This window comes from Dicentrarchus labrax, unplaced genomic scaffold, assembly GCF_905237075.1.
Source record: "Dicentrarchus labrax unplaced genomic scaffold, dlabrax2021, whole genome shotgun sequence".
NCBI classification, from domain to species: Eukaryota; Metazoa; Chordata; class Actinopteri; family Moronidae; genus Dicentrarchus; species Dicentrarchus labrax.
The window spans coordinates 2,368,477-2,391,945 of NW_026136711.1; the positions used below are offsets into that span (position 1 = coordinate 2,368,477).

Consider the following 23,469-nt stretch of genomic DNA (forward strand, 5'->3'; position numbering starts at 1 on the left):
GACATCTGTGGCATTGTGCTGTGTGATGGAACTGCACATTTTCGAGTGGCCTTTTATTGTGGCCAGCATAAGGCAATACCCATGCTGTCTGATCATCATCTGTCAGAATGTATAGTTCAACCTGTACCTACAGCAGTTTGCACTGCTAAACAAAGCTAGAAAAGAAAGATAGTACAGAAATATAATAGAAAGTGGAACATTGCACAGAGAAACAAAAAGGAAACTGAGCTGAGGGGGATCTCGTACTCTCTGTCATCTCATACAGGTCGCTTGTATTCTGGATTGAAGCTGCAGATAACAGCTATCTTGCATTTCAACCTCACTAGTATTTCAGAAAGCAAATCATCAGTCAAAACCTGTGTATGTTCTGTCTGTATGGCTTTCCTTAAGATGCTCTGGTTTCATCACACAGTTCAGACACAGGCAGGTTAGGTGAACTGGAGACTGTTAATTGCCTGTAGCTGTGAATGTTAGTGTGAAAAGCGGGTATAACCCTTCTGGATCTCTGCTGGAGAAACCTGATTTCTTGGTCAAGTATACAGATTGGTGACAAATGAAAGGAAAAAGCAACATAAAGTGTGTCAGTAAAGTGCTGTTCCACCATGAGTCTCCTAAGCTCAGCTTCAGTGGTGCTTGTCATAGATTCTTCAACTGCGTGAAACTCTACTGGAGGGATGAACAGCATTCATCTTGTGAATGTGTTTCACATTTTCTGGCAGTGTGCGCAGGTATTTTTTCCTGTGGGACTGCTATACTTTGGTTACACGCATGATATCGTCTCTTTAGGGACCCACTAACGGCTTAATCCAGCCATGCTAAGGTGTAGCTGTAGTCAGTATTGTACAACATTCTGCATATCTGCATTAGCAATTGTATACACTGGTCTGCTTTACAGGTGAAACAAACAGTGAACTTTCCCTCTGCTATTTTGCTCTTGTACACTTCTAAATATGTTCTGTTATGTTTGGCAGGATTTTTAACTTTCCATGTATTTTAGCTGATGTGTTCTTTTTTTGAATCTCTCCATCCTGTCAGGAACACTGGCATTTCCCTAAGGAGGAAAGAGATTTCATGCTGGTCCAGGAAGTGATCCGAGTGGCCCGCTCAATACGAGCTCAGTGCGGCATGACCAAAGAAAAGCCAGCCAGTAAGTTATATAGCACCTGAAAACAACAATTTCAATAATAACACAAAAGAAACTACACTGATGAATGCTCAAAGACTCGTACATATAAATCCAGTTATGTTTTATTAAATGGTAAATGGACTGTACTTATATAGCACCTTTCTAGTCTTTCTACCACTCAAAGCGCTTAACACCATGTCAAATTCACCCATTCACACACATTCATAGAGTGACGGAAAAGTCCCTCACAAACGGAAACAAATGCTCATTCCACTATACAAGTAAAAATTTGGGATTCAGTATCTTGCTCAAGGATACTTTGATATTTAGTGGGAGAGGCAGGGAAGTCGTGGAGCCTTTTGATTAGTGGATGACCCACTCTACCTCCTGAGCCATAAAAACTACAAAAACAAAAATTGATGAACCTTATTGATAAATTAATAAATGCATTCATGTTGCTTGTATGTTTCAGTGTGGGCAGTGTGTTCACCCAGCCAAGCCAAAGTCCTGCTTCACTTTGGGTCAGCTGTTTGGACTTTAAGCCGTATCTCCAACCTCCATATCTACTGTCCTCATAGAGGAAATGACCTCCTCTCTGTCCACTCCACTCCTCCACCTGAGGGAGGCCTCATTGGTGTGGTGAACCATGAATGTCAGCTACACCTTCACATTCAGGTACTTTACTTTGTTCTGCTGCAGCCCTTCAGGCATGAGCACAACTGTACTGATTTGCAGAGCTGTTGCAGGCCCCCTAACGAAGTGCATATTTCATCCCGGGATCAATTCTGGTTCTAATTCTGATTCTGAAACGATTAGTGGATGACAAAAATACATTTTGATACACATCAACAAAATCAAATTTGGTAATTGTTGCGATTTGGTGTCCTACTGTAGTAAATATGGACAGCTGTAATTTGTTAGGATTCCATTACTTATGATCAAAAACTAGCGAGTTGACAACTTTGCTAACACATCCAGACATCAAGCAAGTGCATCAACACAAGACATAGCAAGCAGCTAGTATTACTGACTAGTCCGTCACAGCCTCCATCAAAGTCCTCCCTCTTAGGTCTCTTCTCGTCTACCATTAGCTATGCCCATAGAAGCTGCTGAGCCCAGTTACATTCCCCGCTCGCCCAGCTCCTGTTCTGGCATGACACCAGTGCTGCTCCCTGTAAGCTAACTAGCTAACAGCTGCTACATTTGGCAGCAGTTACTTTACTGTCCATCACAAAACTTTGTAAATCACAGAGAGTTGATATGGGGCAGCTGGAAGACATCAGAGAGAAAACCAAAAAATATTGTCTCCATAAAATATAATCCAGTTTCACCAAAATCAGTGACATAGTTGATGGTGTGTGTGACTTACTGCTGTAAAGCGTTACATACTTGTTCCGACCCAGAGACCAAAGTGACGTAGTTCCAGACAGGCGTGTGGGGCGCAGAGTGGGAATGACGGAGGCACTGTTTACCCTATTACAACAGCATCAAAATGACTTTGAAGCTGTTATTTTAAGGTAGAAAAGTTACATAATGTTGCAAGTCAAGGGCCTTCAAGTTTATGGATCTACTTAAGATCTAGTTCAATTAACAAACCCTACTTATTATTACTAAGTTAATGTGAAGTTGATTTTGTATTGACTTTGCTATGTAAGTGTATCAAAATGCAAACTGCAATGACACTGATGTAGCCTTATATTATCCACCACCACATTTGTGCAAACACATCAGTGTGCTGGTGTGTTCCACTATTTTAGGATCTTGATCATGTCTAACATACAGTAGTGTATGATTTCCTCTCTCAGAGTAGAACAAACATTGACAAACAGATGAGACAGCTCTCCCAGCGCAAAGACAAGCTTGTTCCAAAGCTGAAGGAAATCCTCTGCAGAGTCCAGTCTCCAGACTACCTGACCAAGGTTCCTGCTCATGTCAGGCTGAAGATGGACAGTAAGGTGAGCACTGAGCAGTAAGGTGGATGGTTATTTATAATGGTTTATAATTGGTCTTGGTTTGGTAGGTTTTTGTTTAAAATGCTATGATTACATTTTTCAATTTTAGGGTTTAGTGTCTAACCTGCCACAAACTACCTTGATTTTTGATCTACCTACAAATTGAAATGGCTTAGTCCAGACTAATATCTCAACAACTATAAGATGGATTGGTACAAAATGTTGGACAGTGTCTCAGTGATTTTGTGGATATGACGTGATATGGCGTGCCCTCAAAGTTGGCCAGGTTAAATCGAATGTCAAACTGTGATGCCATTTCCGGAATTTAAGGGCTTCTGTTTTAACTAACTCCTCCTACAGATTTTATCAGATTGACTTCAAATTCAATCACTGCAATCTAGACACATTGGTTATCAAAGGTTGTTCTATTTGAGACTGTACGTTGAAGGGCGTGTCTGTGTCGTACCGTCAAAGTTGGCCATTTTGAATTCTGTGGTCATACAAACTGATTGAAAAGTTGAGCTATTTGTGACTGTACATTAAACCGCGTGCCAGTGACAACTTGTCGATTTCAGCAGATTCGCCATAAAATAGTACTCATAACTTCAGTGTGCAATGTCCAATCTCCAATAAACTTCATATATTCTGAAACAGTTTTGCCCTGAACACGTCCTCATAACTTCAGCGTACGTGGTCCAATCTCAATGAAACTTCACGTGTTTGATAACACTCTCGCCTTGAACATGTCTGCATGACAATATTCAGACATAGTGATAGCGCCACCTACTGGCAACAGGAAGTAAGCGCTGCGTGGCAATTTTGAGCTGATTTACGTGAAATTTCATGTTTTGGTCCGCAACTGTAACGATGGCACGTGACGTGGCCGCAGCACGCCCCCAGTTGCGTGGAGGGCGAGGTCCCGCCCAAAGCTGCTTGCAGCTTCAATTATTATTATTTTTTTTTTTATTTGATGAGAGGGAGGGAGCTAGCAGAAAGCTGTAGTTAGTGTAGTTTGTAGAAAAATCCTTTTTCTAAAAAAGTGAATGATGAAATAAAATTTGACCATGAGTTTTTCATTCAATAAATTCATATAACTGTTGACGTGATCAATATTTTTTACCCTTCCTGTGTTCCTTCCTCCTGCTGTATTCAGATGTCAGCTTTGCAGCAGGAACTGAAGACTATTGAGGAGCAGCTAAGGGTCCTGCAGGAGACACAAACAACAGGATAACTACAGCCAATAACTGTATGGACTGCTGGACATCAGAACTGATGAACTTGATCAACTATTTATAATTTCGTCTGAGCCCAAGATCTCTACACTGCTTGAATGAAGGAGACGTTGCATAATATCAGCATTTTGTTGTTTATATAATGCAGTATCCCTGTGAGATACTGCACTGTGTAATTAACAACTCACCTGCAGATGGAGTCGTGGCAGACTGCAGGAATCCATTGAAAGTGAATGCACAGATGGCAAGATGGGAATTTTCAGCAGGTCGTTGGTTGCTCCTGATCAGCAAGTATTTGTGTCCTGTCTTGGCCTTTTAAGATCACAAAATGTCTTTTTTGCCATTTTAACAAACTTTATTGATGATTAGTTTTTCTTTAACTTGATTAAAGGTGAATCCTTGGGGGTGTCAGAATATGTAAGATATCAGGTTTAATTTGCTGTAAATAAAAAGCCTAGTTATGTTGAAACTGTCATATCAGTCTGGTGGATTATGTTGCATATTGGACTTGGCGGTGTCAACACAGGCAGTAAACAAGGCACCAAATCCCTCCATGTTGGTAATCTAAGATAACAGAAAAGATGTGTGCCAGTCATAGATAGAGAGAGAGAGAGTTTAGAGAAAGAAAATTGTATTAATTAATGAAGTAGATGTTATAATAGATATAACTGTTCATTTTATATGTTTACCAACAGGTAAATATTGTGTTGTGTTATTATTACATTATTGATACTGTATATACTGTATATACTCTATACTCAATAGACTGTTATTAGAATACAATTAACCCACAAAGGGGGTTTTAATACATCAGACTGCCACATAATGGTTACTTCACTTAACGTCACACCATCCATTTGGGAGAAAGAAAACCAATGATGGTCCAAATGGACCCAACAGTGGCCAAACATTATTTATCCAGACATCTATTTAAAGTGTGTAGGATTTAATGGCCTGTAGTAGTAAAGTTGCAGATTGCAACCAAAAGAATACCGCTCAATTCACCTTCCTCTTCCAAGCATGCAGGAGAAACTACAGTTGCCACAAAACAAAATGTGAAAGACCCTATCTATGGATTGGACCATTTGGAACCACTTCTCAGCTGAAACTGAGAACTCCCCAATCCAGAGCCTAAAAGATAGTTTTCTCATTCTCAGGTCATCAAATATTGATGCTGGGAATGAGAATCAAGATCAACTATCTTCAAGCCACTGACCCAAAGCTCATTCTGTCTTCCTCTGCTCTGATTGGTTGTTTTTGTTCAGATCAATAGATTCTTTCAAATGCCATTAGAAGAACTAGGAGGAGCCAGAGGAACCTGCTTTTTTCACAGATTATCTGTCTCATGTACTACTATCAGCAAAAAGTGAAGGTTTAAGCAAATATGACAAAAACTTATTTGTACTCTTACATGGTACATATTACATACTGCAGCTTATACATTGTTTTATTTTATTGTATTTTATTATTATTATTATTATTATTATTATTGTGACCGCTTTTTATTTTATTTTTATTTTTTACCGTTTTACAGATAATTAAATTGTTCGGGTAGGACTGCGGGTCGGGTCAACTCGGTCCTAAAGGAGTCAATCATCCGGAAGTGTAGTTTTATATTGCTAAATGAAAAATGCCGTCGTCATACATCAGAGGGGCAGCCTGTAACCTACCCTGCTGTAGTACAAGAACCTGAACCAGGGCAGAGGAAAGGACTGAAAGGCTGCAAACTGTCACTGTGGATACACAAGCCGGTGGCAGTGGAACATTTGTAGCAGAGCAAACACTGTTAGCCTGCTAACATTAGCAGCTACTGGTGTTTGATAAATGAGAGAAGCCGGGGGAATAATGGAAAGAATAGGTGGAGGTGCAAGCAACACTGGGTCTGCTGTGTACCGACACAGAGATGTTCTGTGAATGTCACACCAAAAGAAACAACGGTGGCTCGACTAGCAAACGTTAGCTAGCTAGCTAACTAGCTACTACTATCAGTGCTGCAGCTTGATGTGAACCTCATTTCCTTTAAGATGCACGCCGCATCGACTGATTCAGAACGACATGTGAGAGGTGAGTGATACTTGCTCCGGCTGATACAACCATGTTTTCGATCAGTACGGTTGATGAATGAAAAAACCTTCCCTGCTAAGCTAACTGCAACTGTCAGCTCTTAGCTTGCTTGATGTTAAGACATTCGGCAATGTCCTGATGCTCAGAAATCATTATAGGGTCGACAAAACACTGGCTTCGTCCTTGCTGCATTTAACATCCATGATGACCTGTATTTTAACTGAACTAGCCGGTAGCTCGGTATAAGCTAACTTCATAGCTTCACATAAGTATCTGAGGCATGAAAGCTCTCAACACAATGCTACAGGCAGCTGCACCACCTGCGCTCTGTGTCAGTTGAAAGTAAATAGTATTTAGTATGAGCACACTAAGACAGCCCTCATTGTTTTTCCACAGTGTAGTCATGTGAACCATTTGCCGGATGGTACACTGTCTGATGTCCCAGTTGGTTCCTGTCGCAGGCTGTATGATCCTACCAGTCAGCTCCACGTTGTCTGACGGTGGGAGGAGGGGGTTTAAGAAGAATAGAGTTTCAGCTGCTACAGTTTGTGAGAGGAGCAACAGTTCCCTCCCCCTGCCCATCCTCCCTCACTGTTCACTATCGGCTCGTCTTGTCAGCAAAGCTTACTACAGTATTGAAAGGCAGGCATGACAGTGTAGGCTCCTCTGAGTTCAGGTAAGGTTCATTTTACACGTTTTATTCCTTAACCCTGGAGTTCACTTGTTGTCGGGTGCATACTTTCTGACTTTCTAAATGTATGTCCCTGACACTTTTTTGACTGCCTGATTTCTTTTTTTTCTTTCCCTCATATTTTTCCTTTTTTCCTTTAATTGATCCATTGTTGCCCAAAGTTACTGTGTGTCAGTTTTTTTGTGTTTTCAAGGTACAGATAGTCTGCTACAAAGTGTACAGCCACTCAGTTGTTTATTAGGCACACCTATTGCTAAAACTAATAATAAAGCAATAAATCCTTCCTTCATGGAGATTCTAATGTAGACAGCTGTTTTCAGAGCTGTTGATTCAACTCAGAGCGACACTATGTAACATTTCAGCATTAAATTGTCTAAACACAAGCTATGTTCTATATGTAGTTCAGTTGTGTACTTACATTATCTCAAATGTTTCCAACAATGTTCAAACTCAGAGAAATATGTCATTTTATTCAGGTAACGCTGTGTTACCGGTCGCTTGTCAATGGTGTCATATACCCTTTGAGCATGCGTCAGTGTTGTGGTTGTCTGCCAGAAGCTGTCATACATTGACTTTTTATCCAGTTTTAAGCCACATTATTACCTCTATATTTGAACCGTATGAAGGATTTTAGTCAGGTTCTTAAGTAGTTAGAGAAACAAGCTGAGCAAATGTTAGCAGCAGCTCCAGGACGTCCTTTGTCTGCCCAACGTGTCAGAGAAACAGTGATTTTTAAGGCGGAATTGCCTTATTCAGTATTTTTAGCGGTTTTAATCAGCGGGTCCATTTATTTTAGAGAGGAGGAGACCTCTGTGCATAATTGGGCCCCAGGTAGAAACCTCCTGAACGATGAACACTGAAGAAATCTTAACTGTGGTGGTGAAAACTCCCATGATACTATGTTACTTCACAATGTCATCAGTCCTTGTCTTTTGTTGTTATTTTTATGTGAGAGACCTGTGGCAGAAATTACACATTGTATGTTTAATGATCATTTAAGAGGGTGTAATTTTTAGTGCTGTTAGATTATATTGCATTACACAGAGGTGTTTCTGTTATTTAACCTCATCGATATCACAAATACTGAACATTAGAAGCTTCATGATGGTAGGATTTATTTAAGGACTATTGAATTAGACTGCATTAGCTTTAGCTAGGCGTACCTAATAAACTGGCTACTGAATAATTATTAATAAACTTACTTGACTACATCTCTTCTGTAAAGAGAACACCTTTTATATCTCTCAATCAGATTCCTTTTACATTACTTTTTGTAAGTCAAGTCAAAGTAGAGCTAGAATGGCCTGTCGATTAATCAATTATTGACAGGTAAATTAACAGAAAATTTGATAATCGGCAACTATTTCCATTATCGATTATTTGTACAGTTGCTTGTTCCAGCTTCTCTCATGTGAAGATTTGCTGCTTTCCTTTGTCTTATTTGATGATTTGGGACTGTTGGTTGGACAAAACAAGACATTTGAGCACGTTACATTGATTGATTAATTAATTGAAAACTTACTCAGCAGATCAATTAATAATCACAATAATGGATTGCATAATTCTGAAGAGTGTTGTAACCAGTATCTTTCCACAACTTGCATAAGCCCCTCTTCCCCCAACCCTAACCAGAACCATTTATTATTTCATTATGGGTGGGTCGGGGGGTTCTTTGTAAGGTGCTGTTATGTTGATATGTAGATAAACAGGTCTGTTCGCTATCCTGTCCCAGAGCAGTGGAGCACAGCCAGACATCCATTACTAATCAGAGCGTTTGTTCCTTGTAGTCAAACATCCATCCTTATAAGATTATTGTAGGACTATATTTATCAGCACTAATTGGTTTAGGGTTTTCTAATGCTGAGGAGCTCCTGTGGAGATTTCGTGACCTTCTTCATCCTCCTTCACCGACTCACTTTTTTCATCCCTTCACCAGTTAACAACAACAAAGAAAGACCTTTACTGATATGCACACATCCACACTGTTAACACTCAGTCGTAGTTTTATTTGAGTTGAAATCAGTGTAAGCATTTCAACATTTGTACTTGGCCATGTTTGTTCAAATTGGACTTTGACTGTTCAACAAAATCAGGTACTGAGAGACACTAAGTTAAAGGGTCATTCAAGCCAAATTGAAAAGAAATTTCCTCTAGTAGTATTCAAGTGTGAACCTATCATGACGTCACCCATTGGTTTGTGGAGTACTGTTTTGAATCCCCTAGTTCAGGGCTATTCAATTAATTTGGAATTGGGGCCAGTTCGTGAAACTAATATGAGTAATTATGGTAACAAATAAAGAAATAACAACAACATACTGAAGGAGTCAATATATTCTATTTTGTAAACGCAGAACAACGTATGCACATTGTGATAGGCCTAAGGCATTGTTACATTCAAATGGCAATACAATGTTGAAAAATCAGAGACACAGACAATAAGAGAAATGCAATTAACTAACAGAAAACATCCACTTAATCGCACATAACTTTACAGCTTGTTATCCTCAATTGACAATGAGGAGATAAATTTCAGTGTTACAAGTAATGAGGGAAATAATTCTCAGAAACATCAAACTGTCCCCCTTCTCCACTGGCTAAAAACAGAAATGTAGCTAATTGGTAACTGAATACAACTCACACTTTTTTCCTTCTAAAAAAAATAATATAGACTGCCCCATATATCCACACATGGACTACTACTGTACTCACTTTTGTCCATTGCCGATGCTGGTGAGTGAGGGATATGCGATTGTGAGTTTTAATGGCATTCATGTGTGAGAATGACAACTCACAAGTGTATGTTGAGCCAAACATTGTCAGAAGAAAAAGTGCAATGTGGAAATTTCTCTCGTCTAACTTCATGGGTCCAGAATTTTTCAAAACCTGCCTGCTGCAATGACTGTCGCAAGTCATCTGACGACTGAATGTCAGTGAGTTCCAGTTGTAAAGACCCCTCATCCAATGACGATACCAGCTCCTTCCCTTTCAATGCAAAGTCTGCCTCAACATTCACACAGAAAGGGTCCTTCACAAATCTCATCACTTCACTGGAGATGCTGAAATCCTCAAACCTAGAGGCAAAGTTATTTTTCAATGAGTCAATAAAGCCTGACATCACCTCGGTAATTTGCATGTGTGGGGAAGTGGAGCATCTTGCCAGGACAAAGATCAGCAGAGAAGAGTGAGAGCTTTCTTTGAAAAGCATTAAGTTTCTCCACAAGTTCTGTGAATGTTTTCTCTGCCCTGCAACTCCATGTTGAGTTGGTTCAAATGATGGAAAACGTCGCTCAAAAAGCAAACAGCGGCATTAAACTCATAATTTTCCATCAGAGACAGAAACTTGCTAGCTGAAAACCGGAGAAACACCAGAATCTCCTCTCTTAGTTGACAAAAACGTTTCAAAGCGTTTTCTTTGCTAAGCCATCTAATGTCATTGTGAAGGAGCAAATCTTTATATTTAGCAGACATGTCAGTCAACACCATTGGAATTAGTCCAAGCAGATCCTCACGAAAACATTCATGTGCAACATCACTGTTATCAGTCGACTCATCCAAGGCCAAAGACATTAACTTGGCCTTCCTCAGCTTGTTCAAAAGTGTCTCAAACGTCCGATGCAAGGGACTCGACTCTCCTCATATTTGACGTGTCAGAAATTGGAATTTGCAGATATTGTAGATATTCTACCTGTTACTGCAGTAACAGAATTTTGCTTCGTATATGATCTGCACTGCCTAGTTTGACAGTTTGATCTCAGTTTGGTGCGTTGTAATGAAGAAGACGTGAAACTAGCAATTGAGACCATAAACTCATTCACCATTAGAGTGAATGGTATCAGGTTGTTATTGCAGCGGAGCTCCCCCTGCTGGTCTTTACATAGAATGCAGGTTTTAAGACACTTCCAATTGGCTTCACTTTTCAGATCCGGAAGCTCTGTCCATTATATATATTGTCAATGGTGGTATCTAGTCTTTCATGTAGCCCAGATCTTGGTCCCTGATACCCCCTTTCCACCAGCTCTGTGCTGGTGCTAGTTCGAGGTACAATTTGAGATCCTTCAAAGAACTGTTTTGCTTTTCCACTGGCTAGAGAGCCACATCATTGCATCACTTCAACGTTTGCTTTGGTACCAAGGTTACACTAGCTGGCTCGCTTGCTAGCTGTTGTAACTGAAGAAGTAGTGCTATGCTGGCTTGGGTAATGTTATCTGACCAACAGCTAGCTAGCTAGCCAGCTAGCTCAATGTTACATTTGTAAATTAAAGGGCTAATAAATACATAGCTGGCTGGCCACAAGGCACCCCCAGCCTCCTTTTGTAAGCAGTTCTTGGCTCTAGACCACTTCTCCCACTGTACAAAAATAAGGCCAAAACATCCTGGATACGGCTGTGGTATCGAGGTCCCACCCATACAGCCAGCTGACTCAGTTACGAGCAGGGATCAGCTGTCAATCATGACGTGAAACTCCAATTTTATAGCTCCAAAGTACTAATTAAAAACCAAACTTATCAGAAAAATTACGTTTGAACAGCAGCATGATACCTTAAATGACAGAAACCATATATTTGACGTGTACTTGGATTTCTTTTGTTTGGCCCATCTGCAACATGTTTTGGTTTTGGTACAGGAACACACAAGAGTTTGGTTCCCAGAGCACAGGATATCTTCAGATGTCTGATCAACAGATCAAATATTCAGTTTACAGTCATATAAAACAGCTGGAGAAGTTGCAGAATAGAATAGAATTATTAAAGTAGAATTACTTTAATAATGAATTACTTAAAGGTGTGTAACATTTAGGAAGATCTATTGTCAGAAATATTACATAATATTCATAGCTATGTTTTCATTAGTGTATGATCACCTGAAAATAAGAATTGTGTTTTCTTCTACGGAGTCCACCATGTTGAACCTCCATGTTTCTACAGTAGCCCTGAACAGACAAACCAAACACTGACTCTAGATGGGACCTTTCACAGTTTTGGCAAGTTTTGTGGCCACCATAGTTTCTCCTACACACTTGGTTGAGTCAAGTTAAGTCAAGTTTTCAGTTGGTTCCAATCTGCACTCTCATCGCTAGAGGCCTCTTAATCTTACACACTAGTCCTTTTCACAGACTTCGTAATCAATTGACTGACATATGACTAATTCTTTCAGCACTAGTTTGACTTCTTGACTTGACATTTGGATTACTGAATGTATTATAGTTATGAGTTTTAGTGTCCAGTGGTTCAAATGCTGTTACTACTACTACTACTACTACTACTACTACTATTGGTAACTACAAAATCTTGGCAGTTTGAGACCTCAGTACACAAATATAGTTCCTAGGTCTTTTACAACCAGTTCTGTCAATACCTTATTTAGTCATCTGGATTCTGTGTACTGCTGAGTTAAAGTTTTTAGATATCCCACATGTGTGTTGTCTTCAATATTGCTCTCCTTAATGGTATCAATGTCAGCATACTTTCAGTGACTTGAATTCTGGTCCTACCTCAAATCCATCCAAGTACTTGTTGGGCAGGAAAAGATAGCAGTAATCTCCCATTGTTGGCTCCAGCGGAGGACAGTGAATGACCACAAAAGCAATCTGAACTGTTGTAATATTCTAAGGGAAAACACCTTGATACTGGCTCGGTCCCTAATAAACTGAGCAATTACAATGGGGTCCTCCCAGTGTTGACACTGGCTCTGTCCCTAAATAGCATTCTCCTCTCTGCCACTGCTCCACTCCAAAAAGTCACTGTAAATATATAGAAAATAGAGATGGCTTTGGCCCTTCCTGTAGAGGGCTTGAGTGTAAATGTGGATTTCTGCATCACAAATTAAATGATTTTTGATGATTTTTGGGGTCTGTACCAAACATTGTATTCTTACATCTGGAAAACAAGATTTGTAGGCCAGGGCATCTCTTCAGCACTACAGTAATTCATTATACTGCTGTTTGTCACAAATTTGACCTTTTGTGTTGACTAATTGCTGCTTCTGCAATTTGCATATTGGCCTTGGCCATATTGCAATTTTGATAAAATTGCGATTAATTGTGCAGCCCTATTGCAATAATAATCAGAAAAATTTCAATCAGACATTTTCCTCAAATAATTCAGCCCTACTTTCTAGTTTGGACATCCTACACAACGATGTCAGACATTAGAATGTGATAATCTTGTGAGTGCTTTTACTAACAGTGTGACTGCTTTTATTCACACTTGTATAAAATTATTAAGTTCTAATGAGCTGCATTCATTCTGCTGATCATTTGTTTTCTTGCTGTTTTCAGAATAATGGCTGAAGGATAACATCCAAGGACTTCCGTTCCCTCAACCTAAAGTGACCCCACTTTCCCCTTATTTTACTTTCATCTGCACTTTTGAAACCTCCCCTTGCTGAACTACTGGGAGTCCTGCTTCAGCGCAGTGCCCTGTTTCTATGGGATTTCATGGAATGCATGCATTTCACAGTAGGATCATGTAAATTCATTTAATTAGATAATCCTCCTCCTGACACCCTCCTGACCAAAAGACAGGATGACCCTGAAATTTGAAAGAATTATAATGTGACCTGCCCATCTGATATTGCCACTGTGGTCTGTAGGATTCTCACTCTGGTTCCTTCACTTGTTCCCCCCAATTATCTAGTGTCATTGGGCCATGGTTCGCAAGAAAGGTTCTCTTATATTATGTGGTGCTTTCCTGTTTGTCGCCTGGAATGCTTTGCTTCTACTTTATCTTTGGGGTCGCCCTCCCATCGGCCGCCTCAGAGAAGGCGGAGGAGCCGAACCAGGAGGAAAGGAGGAGTGGGACGTGGGCAGAGGGAAAGGAGGTCAGATCAACCTGGCTGGAGAGGTGATCCGGCTGGCAGAGGAGGTTGAAGTTCAGCTCGAGACCCAAAAAAAGCTACTGAAGCAGATTGAAAGTCACAGGGCAGTGTGGGCTCGGCAGAAAGACATTGGTAAAAGAGAAACGGACGATACAAAAGAAGTCAGAGAAGAGGTTGTGCACCAGCCACCAAAGCTTCCAATTCCTCTCAAAGACGGTGTGGATGTCAGGGGCCAAAGTGAAGTAAAAGATACACAGAATCCTGTTCATACAGTTGCTTCAGACTCTAAGTTAGACCAGCACCAGGCAGTTGAAATAAAGAAAGAGATTGTTAAGAACAATATATTGGCTGCTTCCGTTGCCAGCCCAGATGTCATCATTCCAATTCTAGTCATTGCTTGTGACAGAGTGACGGTAAAACGGAGCCTTGACAAACTGATACAGTACCGCCCTTCTCGTGAGCTATATCCAATAATTGTCAGTCAGGACTGTAGCCATGCGGAGACAGCTCGTGTGATTGGCTCATATGGAGATCAAGTGACGCACATAAGTCAACCGGACCTCTCGGACATCAGAGTCCGGCCAGAGCACAGGAAGTTCCAGGGCTACTACAAAATCGCCCGACATTACCGCTGGGCACTCAACCAAGTGTTTAACACATTCTCCCAGTCTACTGTGGTCATAGTGGAGGATGACCTAGAGGTGAGTGCTGTCTTCTGCCTGTTCACATTACCACTCATTACGGTAGGCAATCATCGTGATACCTTGTTTTTTGTGGCATTTGGTTGTTACTGGCATCTGTAAATTACGTGTCACTATGGTAGAGTGCAGGTACCAGCAGGCATCCTTAAGTATAGCGGAGAGAAGTTGAGAAAGAGAAGAGACAGATGGCTAAGCAGCGACAAGTACTTGAAATCTTGGTAGACGTCAAAAGACAGGAAAAAATTAACATGGGCTGCAACTAGGAATGGGACGATATACGATATTACCACGGATCGCAATAAAAGTGATTCCAGTGCATTTTAGTGATATTTTATGAGTTTTAATCATGTTTTGATGATTATTGGTATAATATCATGAATAGGGATGGGAATTGATAAGTTTTTATTTATCAATGCCATTATCGGCCCGATTCCTTATCAATTCCCTTATTACAGTGTTTTCCAACCTTTTTCCTAAAGGGATCCCCTTTTCTATAATTTAGTGAATTGCTGACCCCTGACTAAGACATATTTTATGGATATTTCATAGGGATTCTCGATATTGGCTTTTCTGCCTATATCCGATATTCCGATATTGTCCAACTCTCAATTTCCGATATCGATATATGCAGGCTTTTTACACCAAACTGTTAGGTAACAACATATCTCCTATTGTGGAATTAACACATTATGCCTAATTTTATTGTGATGCCTCACTGGTAGGGTGGCCATTTCCTTCACATCAAAAAGGAGGACACTTTGCATATACGGGGACACGCAAGCAGATATTTGTTTGGTATGATCCGGTTTTAAATTGTAATGTTTTTCCACCAGATCACATAAGGGTTCATACACAAACCACATAGCTAATAATAAATATACAAGATACAGCTCATGACAACGTGCCCTTCCAATTCAGATTACATAGGTCTAATAAACATCATACAGAAACTGTTCTTAATGTTTTTATCTGGATAGATAAAGGGGGAAAAAATGCAGGCAAAGCCTATACATATGAAACAGAAGTTGCTGCATTTTGGTATGAGCATTTTCAGAATTTCAGTCCAACAACCGACTAGCACACGTAACGTTCTCTGTTGCTGAGAGCTTGATTGACAGCCTGGTGGTAGCAACTGTGGTGATGGCTTGGCAATCAACACATGGCTCATTTGAATATTAAAATTAGCCATGTGTTGAATGTAACCAATGAAATTACTTATTTTGACACACATTTTTAGCCAAAAAGTATTAAACTAACTTGGTAATGTGTCAAAAGGCGACCTTTTTAGTTATTTTCTCAAAAGGAGGACAAATGAGTGTCAGGCTTAAGGCTGCGCCTGTAGCCGGACAGGGCATTTAAAAGCCGGACTGTCCAGCCTAAAACCGGACGAATGGACACCCTACACTGGATGCATGTATAAATGCAACATGGCTTTCCAAATGTAAACACTGTCTGTGCAAAATAAGAGAACAACTTCAGCTTCCATTGTATTAATACTGAAAAGAGCGCTAAAGCTAATCGCTAGCTAAGCGCTAGCTTTGGTTAATGTGTTTAATTGTATTATGCACCTGAAGGAGTGCTAATGTAAATTCTAAGCCAATTGTTAGTTTGGTTAAGGAACAGCTCATAGCAGGGTCAAATATTTAAGGTGCATTGCACTTATTTTGAGTTAATATTAAAATCATTCAGCTTTAAATTGTTTGCTTGTTAGCCACGGTTAGCAACCAACCAGTCTAGCGTAGTTGTTGTTGTCATACATCATCTAGCGCGCGCCAGTAAACGTCCCATGCTGCGTTCATGCAGGCTCGGAAATGCTGAAGCCTACAGAACAAACATCGGTTATAAAAACCCAATACCGATATTTCCCGATATTAAATTTTTTAGTGAATATCGGACATCCCTAATATTTCTTATTTCATAAAGATTTACAATAAACCCAAATGGTGAACTCCGTAACTGCAAGAATTTACGAGTAATTTGGATGAATTTTGAGCTGATTATTTCCTGTTAAGGTAACTTTTTATACAATTATCTGCCTGTATTGTTTTTTTAATCATTTTGACAATTTCAGTGTTTTTTTGTCCCTGGCAGTGACATTTGTGTAGAGTGTAAAATGGCATTCATGGAATTAAAAACCATGTTACGTAGAAAGATGTTTTAGCATATTCCACATATGAAATTGGTAGTGGCTTGCTTTAGCCACTTGCTTTAGTCATATTTTGATAGATTTCTATTGGTGTTCGTCTTGTATCATTCCCCAAAATCAAGAGGGTGTTGATTTCTTGAGTTGAGGGGGTGAGGACTGACATGGACACTGCTGGCTGCATCCCATCCTGGGCATTGGGCCTTTTATGTTTGAGCCTCGGGCAGAGCTGTTGACAGTGTTGGCAGTGTTGTTGCAAATTGAAACTCATCTCCCTTCAATGTTAGCTTAAAGACATTGTTCAGATGGTGCTTTAACTGTCTCTGTGACTCTGATTTTGGTGAATGGACATAAGCTCAGTCTAGACGACACAATTAACAAAGAATTTTAAATCCCTGCCCTCAACTCAAAAACCTTTTAACAATCCACAACAGTATGCCCCTCTCAGCCTGCTGTGTTTCATGGAACTATTATGTCTTAAGAATAATAGATGGCCTGTTTGTACCATGGCTAAATTTGTACGCATGTGTACCCTGATTGGGCAAGCCAAAAGGGCTTTGTACCCATAACCCAAACCCAATAGTAAGTCAGCCATTTTGAATTCCGTGGTCATTTTCGGTGATTTTTTTGCGTAGTATTTGAACAAACTCCTCCTAGGGAATTTATCGGATCTACTTCAAAATTGGTCAGTACAGTCAAAAAACATTGCTGATTAAAAGTTGTGCTATTTGTGACTGTACGTTGAAGGGCATGTTCGTGGCTTGCCATCAAAGTTGGCCATTTTGGATCGAATGTCAAACTCTGATGCCATTTCTAGGCCTTGTATTTTAACTAACTCCTTGTAGGGAATTAATCAGAATGACTTACAAATTGGTGTGCACATTCTAAAGACCTCCAGGATTAAAGATTGTGCTCCTCATGAATATTAATGAAATGGTGTGGCGTGAAATTACATTTACCCACGATATAGGAATTGTTGTAAAAAAAAACAGTTTAATGTCAAATGTCACTGCTTGCAGTTTTAATTTTCATTGAGTCTGTCCAGCGCACACCGCACGAAACCCAGCTCAAACTAGCAGTGCTAATCAAATACAAAGCAAGATTCTATTGTTGCTTTGTTTATTTTTTCACCCAAAATCATTTTACAAACATAATTTAGTGTACTGTTCAATTTGTAATATGAGATTGTGTGTGACAGACAAGTCAAAACTGCACAGCCTTGCAGCACGTCACCTAAGCTGGCTCCAACAACCTGTAATGGCGACGACCAAACTCAAGGCTTCAAACGATACGATTCACGATTGGCTCGGCATGAAGACTACTACTATGAAGACAAGACTCTGGAGAGCTGGTGGTTAGTTTAGCTTTATGATAAGCTAAACTAACCACGTCCTGAGTCCAGTTAAGGTGAACTATGCCCATTGACAATATATATACTGGATAGAGCTTCCAGGTCTGTGAACTGAAACACACAAGGAAGTCTTAAACCTGCATTCTATGTAATGGCCAGCAGGGGACAACTCAATTGGCTGTAATAAAAGACAGATCACATGCAGTCTCATGGAGAAATGACACTGCAGTGCTGATCAAAGATGAATCAAGATTCTGTTACTGCATATGAGACTGTGTGATGAGGCGTGCCGCCATTGTTTCCTTCCACGGACGAGTCAAAATTGCACAGCCAATGAGACCCGCCCAACTCACAGTACATTACCTCCATCTCCCGTTACCTGGAGATGCTTCATGAGTCTGTTATTATGCTCTCACTGGCAGATTTGAAGAGGCTGGATAGCCTTTTTAATTGTTAAATATGTTAATATGTGGGTTATGATGACTGGAGCTGATCTCACTGGTTCCACATTAAGTCTTCATTACTAAAGACAGTTAACTCAAAATTTGCAGCAGCAGCTTATTCAGATAGGTTTGCATTCTACCCAGTACCCATTTTAGTGTGTTGTCACAAAGCTAATAAAAACATCAGAGTGAACATTTGGCTGGTAGAAGAGCGCCTCTGTGGCAGGAAATAAGGAGAAAGGTAACAGGAAATTCAAAGTAACTTCGACTTACACCAGCAGCTTGAGGGAGAAACTGTGCCCTGTAAATCAGCAATTATTTTGCCAGTGAGCAAGGAAAATCTGGGTTTACTTATGTAACTGTTCTCCACTGGCTTTCTCTGTTTTATTACTGACAATTTAGGGACAAACCCTCTCTGTTTGTTTTGGCTAATCTGTCTTTAAGTTGATGGACACCAGTGGACTCATCATACAGACTCATTATATTCAAAAGCACAACATTTTGAATATTTTGGTTGCTGGCAGTTGAGGGATTACAGGAAATGGGGGGAGAAAAAGGTGGGGGATGATGCAATGACACACACCTCTCTATTTCCACTAGGACGCCCCATTAAAAGATAGAGGGTATTTTGTGTTGGACAGGCTGTAGTGGCGCAAAATTACAGAGTACAATTACCAAAGTACTGTATTTTCTTTTGTGGTTTTTTTTTTGTTCTGGCCATTAGTAATAACACTGTACTCACCAAGTTAATCAAGGGGAACATGATTGCATTGCTAAAAAGAAGTGTGATAGATCAAGGAACACAGGCAGCCATACATGTGTGTGGCAGGTTGGAAACAAAACTCCAGGTTAGTCAAGAGAAAACAGTAAAATGAGTAACTGTTTTTAAAGACAGTAAGTCACAGTTTGCAGACCAACTTCCTGCTTCATCTTTGAGCTACTGTACTTACTGCTTTTGTCCACATTGCTGTGGTTTAAGCTATTAACTTGGTGAGTACAATATTCTTAAAAGAAATTTGTAGAAATAATGGCCAAAACTATGAAAATAATAGCCATATTGTAATGAGTGGAATAGTTCTTTAAAGGCTTGTAGGTTCTGTGGTAAGCAGATTTGTTAATTTGGACAGTACCTGTGAAGCAGCACCATCTCACTCCTGTGCATCTCCCTCCTCTAGGTGGCACCAGACTTCTTTGAGTATTTCCGAGCCCTCTACCCGATCTTGAGCTCTGACCCCACCCTGTGGTGTGTCTCTGCCTGGAACGATAATGGCAGAGATGCCTTGGTGGATCCATCCAAAGCCGAGCTCCTCTACAGAACAGACTTTTTCCCCGGTCTGGGCTGGATGCTACTGAAAGAGATGTGGGACGAACTGGAAGTCAAGTGGCCCTCCGCCTTCTGGGACGATTGGATGCGTCAACCGGAGCAGCGCAAGGACCGCTCCTGCATCCGGCCGGAAATCTCCCGGACTATTACCTTTGGCCGAAAAGGTGTCAGTTTAGGTCAATTCTTTGACCAGTACCTTCGCTATATTAAGCTAAACACTGATTTTGTGCCTTTTACCAAACAGGATTTGTCTTTTTTGCTAAAAGAGAAGTATGATGAAAAGTTTATCAAGGAGGTTTACAGTGCCCCACTGGTGAAGATTGAGGACCTACAGCAAGGGGGCAGCTTAAGAGGCCCTGGACCGTACAGGGTTCAGTACTCCAGCCGGGACAGTTTTAAAGTCTTTGCTCGAAATCTTGGGGTGATGGACGACCTGAAATCTGGAGTTCCTCGTACAGGTTACAGGGGCATAGTCAGTTTCCTGTACCGGGGTCGAAGACTGTTCTTGGCTCCACCAGAGGGCTGGACGCAGTATGACACCAGCTGGAGCTGAGAGACTGATCTAGACTGGACAGTGTGAATGGTGTTGAAGAGGGGAGAGAGCCTTACTTAGAGGAACACCCTCTAAGACCAAAGAATATCAGCAGACACAGTGATTCATGAAGGAATGAAAGCAGCACAGATGGGGCTGCAAGCCTGTTTGTTAGGGGAAAATAGGGTGCTGATTGGATCAGCAAGTTCAACGACCACACAGACTTTACAGAGAGTTCTGAAAGGAAAATTCCACCCTCAAACACTGTTTCAAAGCAGCTAGTGGCAACGTGCCTTGCTTTCTGGTCCCATTTTGTTTGGTGTATTTTTTTATTCCTGTGAATAACTGGCCAAACGTAGACTTAACATCACATTAAGATGTTTGCAGCCGATGTAAATGGAGTTTGGGAGCAGAAAAAAATGTGAATTGTCAACAGCAAGAGCATGTTTCAGTGTTTGTGATAATACACTGGAAGCCAAACACAAGCACTGTGATCTTCTCTAGAGCTTGGGAGAAAAAACAGTGTTATTTATAAAATCTTGGGCCATGTTTTTTTTTTTTTCTCATTTAGCAAAGTTTTTGAAAGAAGCTGCTGAAATTGATCCAGCTCTGCAGATCATGTTGCTTTTTGTTTATAAAACTAACCAGAAGCAGAGCTGTATGCAAAGACATTCTACAGTGTTTTAGGTGGTAAACAAAGTCATTATATGAAGCCCTGATGGTTGACATTAAAGATGAAAGGCCTCTTCAGCAATGATACAGAGAGAAGGATTTGCAGAGGAAGCAGAGATACCTCACAAACTACAGTAGCCCTGATCCAGGACCAACAAAGTATGTATCAGTCCTGCTTTGCTATCTCCTGGAACATTTCATTTTCAGCATCTCATAAAATTTGTAACAGGATGAAAGTCGAAAATAATTAACCAGATCGTGAGAGACTTATTAGGTGGGGACCGATGATGTTAGGCGGGTTCAATAACCAAAAACACAATTTGACCAAGAATGGTCTCATCTATTGAAGTCAGAACAAACCATGTAGAATTTCCTTGTCTCTCACTGACGGAACAATTTTATGTTAATGTAAAATACCTTCCATCTACCAGTGATAGCACTGAGAATACTGCTGCTGATTAGTACTCCAATTGATGAGCAAGAAAACCCATCTTTGACTTTACATAGTTAGTATTGACTGTAACGGAAGAGACCTTTCTTGGTTGAAGCATATCATGTTTTTTCTTACTTTACAAACGCTTGTTGTTGCTCAAGATTAGTTTGAAGTTGCCAGAAAAGAACACCAAGAACTTAATAAGTGTAACAGTGTGGGAGGAGCAAGGGTGGAGTTTTTCTTTAATAATCAGGGTCGCTGTTCTTAGATCAGTTTATAAACATGGCCTTGAAAGCATTGCGACGCACAACACTAAATCGAAGCAGAGAGAGGATATCAGTGATAAGGCCTCTGTGTGCTTTGTATTAAGTAGGTCAGACCACATTTAAAGGCAATGGTTTAAAAGGACCAGCGTGTTGGATTTAGTGGCATCTGGTGTTGAAGTTGCAGATTGCAAACATCTTAATACTGCTCAACCTTCCAAGCAAGTAGGAGAAACTACAGTGGCTGTGAAAAATATGAAAATCCCTATCTAGAGCCAGTGTTTGTGACGGACTGTGTAGAAGAGGACCCGCTTCCTCTGTAGATAAAAACAGTTTATTCAAAGGTAAGGGAAACACAGCAACACTGATATTCAGGTAATTATACACTAATGAAAACATACTTATGAATATTAAATTTCATTTCTGACAATAGATCCTCCTACATGTTACATACTCAACCTATTCCAAAGGGAGTACACTCAAGGACACGTGAAAAAACTGCCTTGTCTTTGTAGTCTCAACAAAATTGACCTTTCCTAAGTCCGGCCCATCTTTGTTCTGTGCTCCAATAACAGTTGAGCAAAGCTCGGGAAGCATGGTCATCTTTCACCCTTTCCTGTAGCACATAGCATATCTATGTTGAAAAGAACCACATTTTGAGGATGGCATAAAGATATAAGCGACATATTGTCACATCTAAAGTTAGCAAATTTTAGCAAAACACTAGCTAATCTACATTAGTCGTTACCTAGCTAGTTACATCTGATAGCTAATGTTTACCATCTTAAAAACATTTGTGGTGTTGCACTTGGTGGCACAAGTTGTTCGAATGTAAAGAATGAAAAAAGAGCTTGAGAAGTTCAAACCCCACTGACTTTCACTCCATGCACCTGCCAGATCACTATGTAAAGCGGTGTGATTGACTGTTTTACTAAACTGTCAGACGCAGCTCCTTCAATTCCTCTTTGGAAAAGGTTTTCAGACAACACCTTGTTTAAAGCATACTGAGGCCTTTATTGTTGATTTCCTGCTCATGCTGGTCTCACAAGGCCTTTAATTTTTTTTTTTTTTTTTTGAATGTTTGTGTAGCTGAGTTCAAACTCCATCAATGAGATGGTTAAGGAGAATTGCTTTAATGAAGGATATTATTAATTCTGCAACTCCCTTCTGCTTTCAGAGGGCTACATAATCTGGATTTCCACCTCTCTCATGTGAGTGAACTTGGTATCTAAATGTGTAGAAGGTAATTGTTAATATGAAGGATTGAACTACAATGATAAGGCTATTTTTGAAAGTATGTAAATGTCTTCAACTTGAAATTCTAACAAGATGTCCAAGCTGCAAATGAGATTGAAACATGACGAGCCTGACATTTTACTGTCGATCATCCTGAAGCCCCGATATGGTCGAGTTGTAATTATATGACATCCAAACCATGGTTTGGTCAGCTTAGGTTTGTTGAAAAACCACAGATAGCTTGATTTGTTTCTGCAACAAGAAGGCTGGGAAGTGGATAAATGATTATCACTGTACTGTAATTAGCATTGGGAGATTATCCACAAGATTGATTGATTCCCATGTCTGTATGGTGATGTGAACAACCACTGCCTGAGTGTTTATAACTTTAATACAGTATGAATAAAATAAAACTATTTTGATATTGTCAATATGCTTAAGTCACTCTTTCATTGACAGCAGTCATCCAGCTATGTTGAACATTGTCTCG

General features: G+C 40.2%; 2 protein-coding genes and 1 long non-coding RNA gene across 10 annotated transcripts in view; 2 read left to right on the top strand and 1 right to left on the bottom strand.

Moving 5' to 3' along the window:
- The window catches only part of vars2 (valyl-tRNA synthetase 2, mitochondrial), a 32,106-nt gene extending 27,321 nt beyond the window's left edge, over positions 1 to 4,785 (top strand). For all 5 annotated transcript variants that reach the window (XM_051415253.1, XM_051415252.1, XM_051415255.1 and 2 more), the window contains exons 27-30: positions 1,036 to 1,147; positions 1,599 to 1,801; positions 2,932 to 3,081; positions 4,232 to 4,785. In XM_051415253.1, coding sequence (XP_051271213.1) covers positions 1,036 to 1,147; positions 1,599 to 1,801; positions 2,932 to 3,081; positions 4,232 to 4,309 — 543 coding nt within the window. In that variant the 3' untranslated portion in view covers positions 4,310 to 4,785. The remainder of the gene's footprint in view (positions 1 to 1,035; positions 1,148 to 1,598; positions 1,802 to 2,931; positions 3,082 to 4,231) is intronic.
- Positions 1 to 23,469, bottom strand: part of LOC127372052 (uncharacterized) — a 281,035-nt gene that overhangs the window by 95,170 nt on the left and 162,396 nt on the right. The gene's annotated exons all lie outside the window — the stretch shown is intronic.
- On the top strand, positions 5,801 to 23,410 carry mgat1b (alpha-1,3-mannosyl-glycoprotein 2-beta-N-acetylglucosaminyltransferase b). 3 transcript variants are annotated; one of them, XM_051415336.1, is made up of 4 exons: positions 5,801 to 6,374; positions 6,771 to 7,050; positions 13,343 to 14,582; positions 19,695 to 23,410. In XM_051415336.1, exons 3-4 carry the CDS (start codon positions 13,713 to 13,715, stop codon positions 20,394 to 20,396), a joined length of 1,572 nt encoding a protein of 523 aa, XP_051271296.1. In that variant the 5' UTR covers positions 5,801 to 6,374; positions 6,771 to 7,050; positions 13,343 to 13,712; the 3' UTR covers positions 20,397 to 23,410. The 3 variants fall into 3 exon arrangements, with proteins under 3 accessions (XP_051271296.1, XP_051271297.1, XP_051271298.1); XM_051415337.1 differs by having other exon boundaries at positions 6,776 to 7,050; XM_051415338.1 differs by lacking the exon at positions 6,771 to 7,050.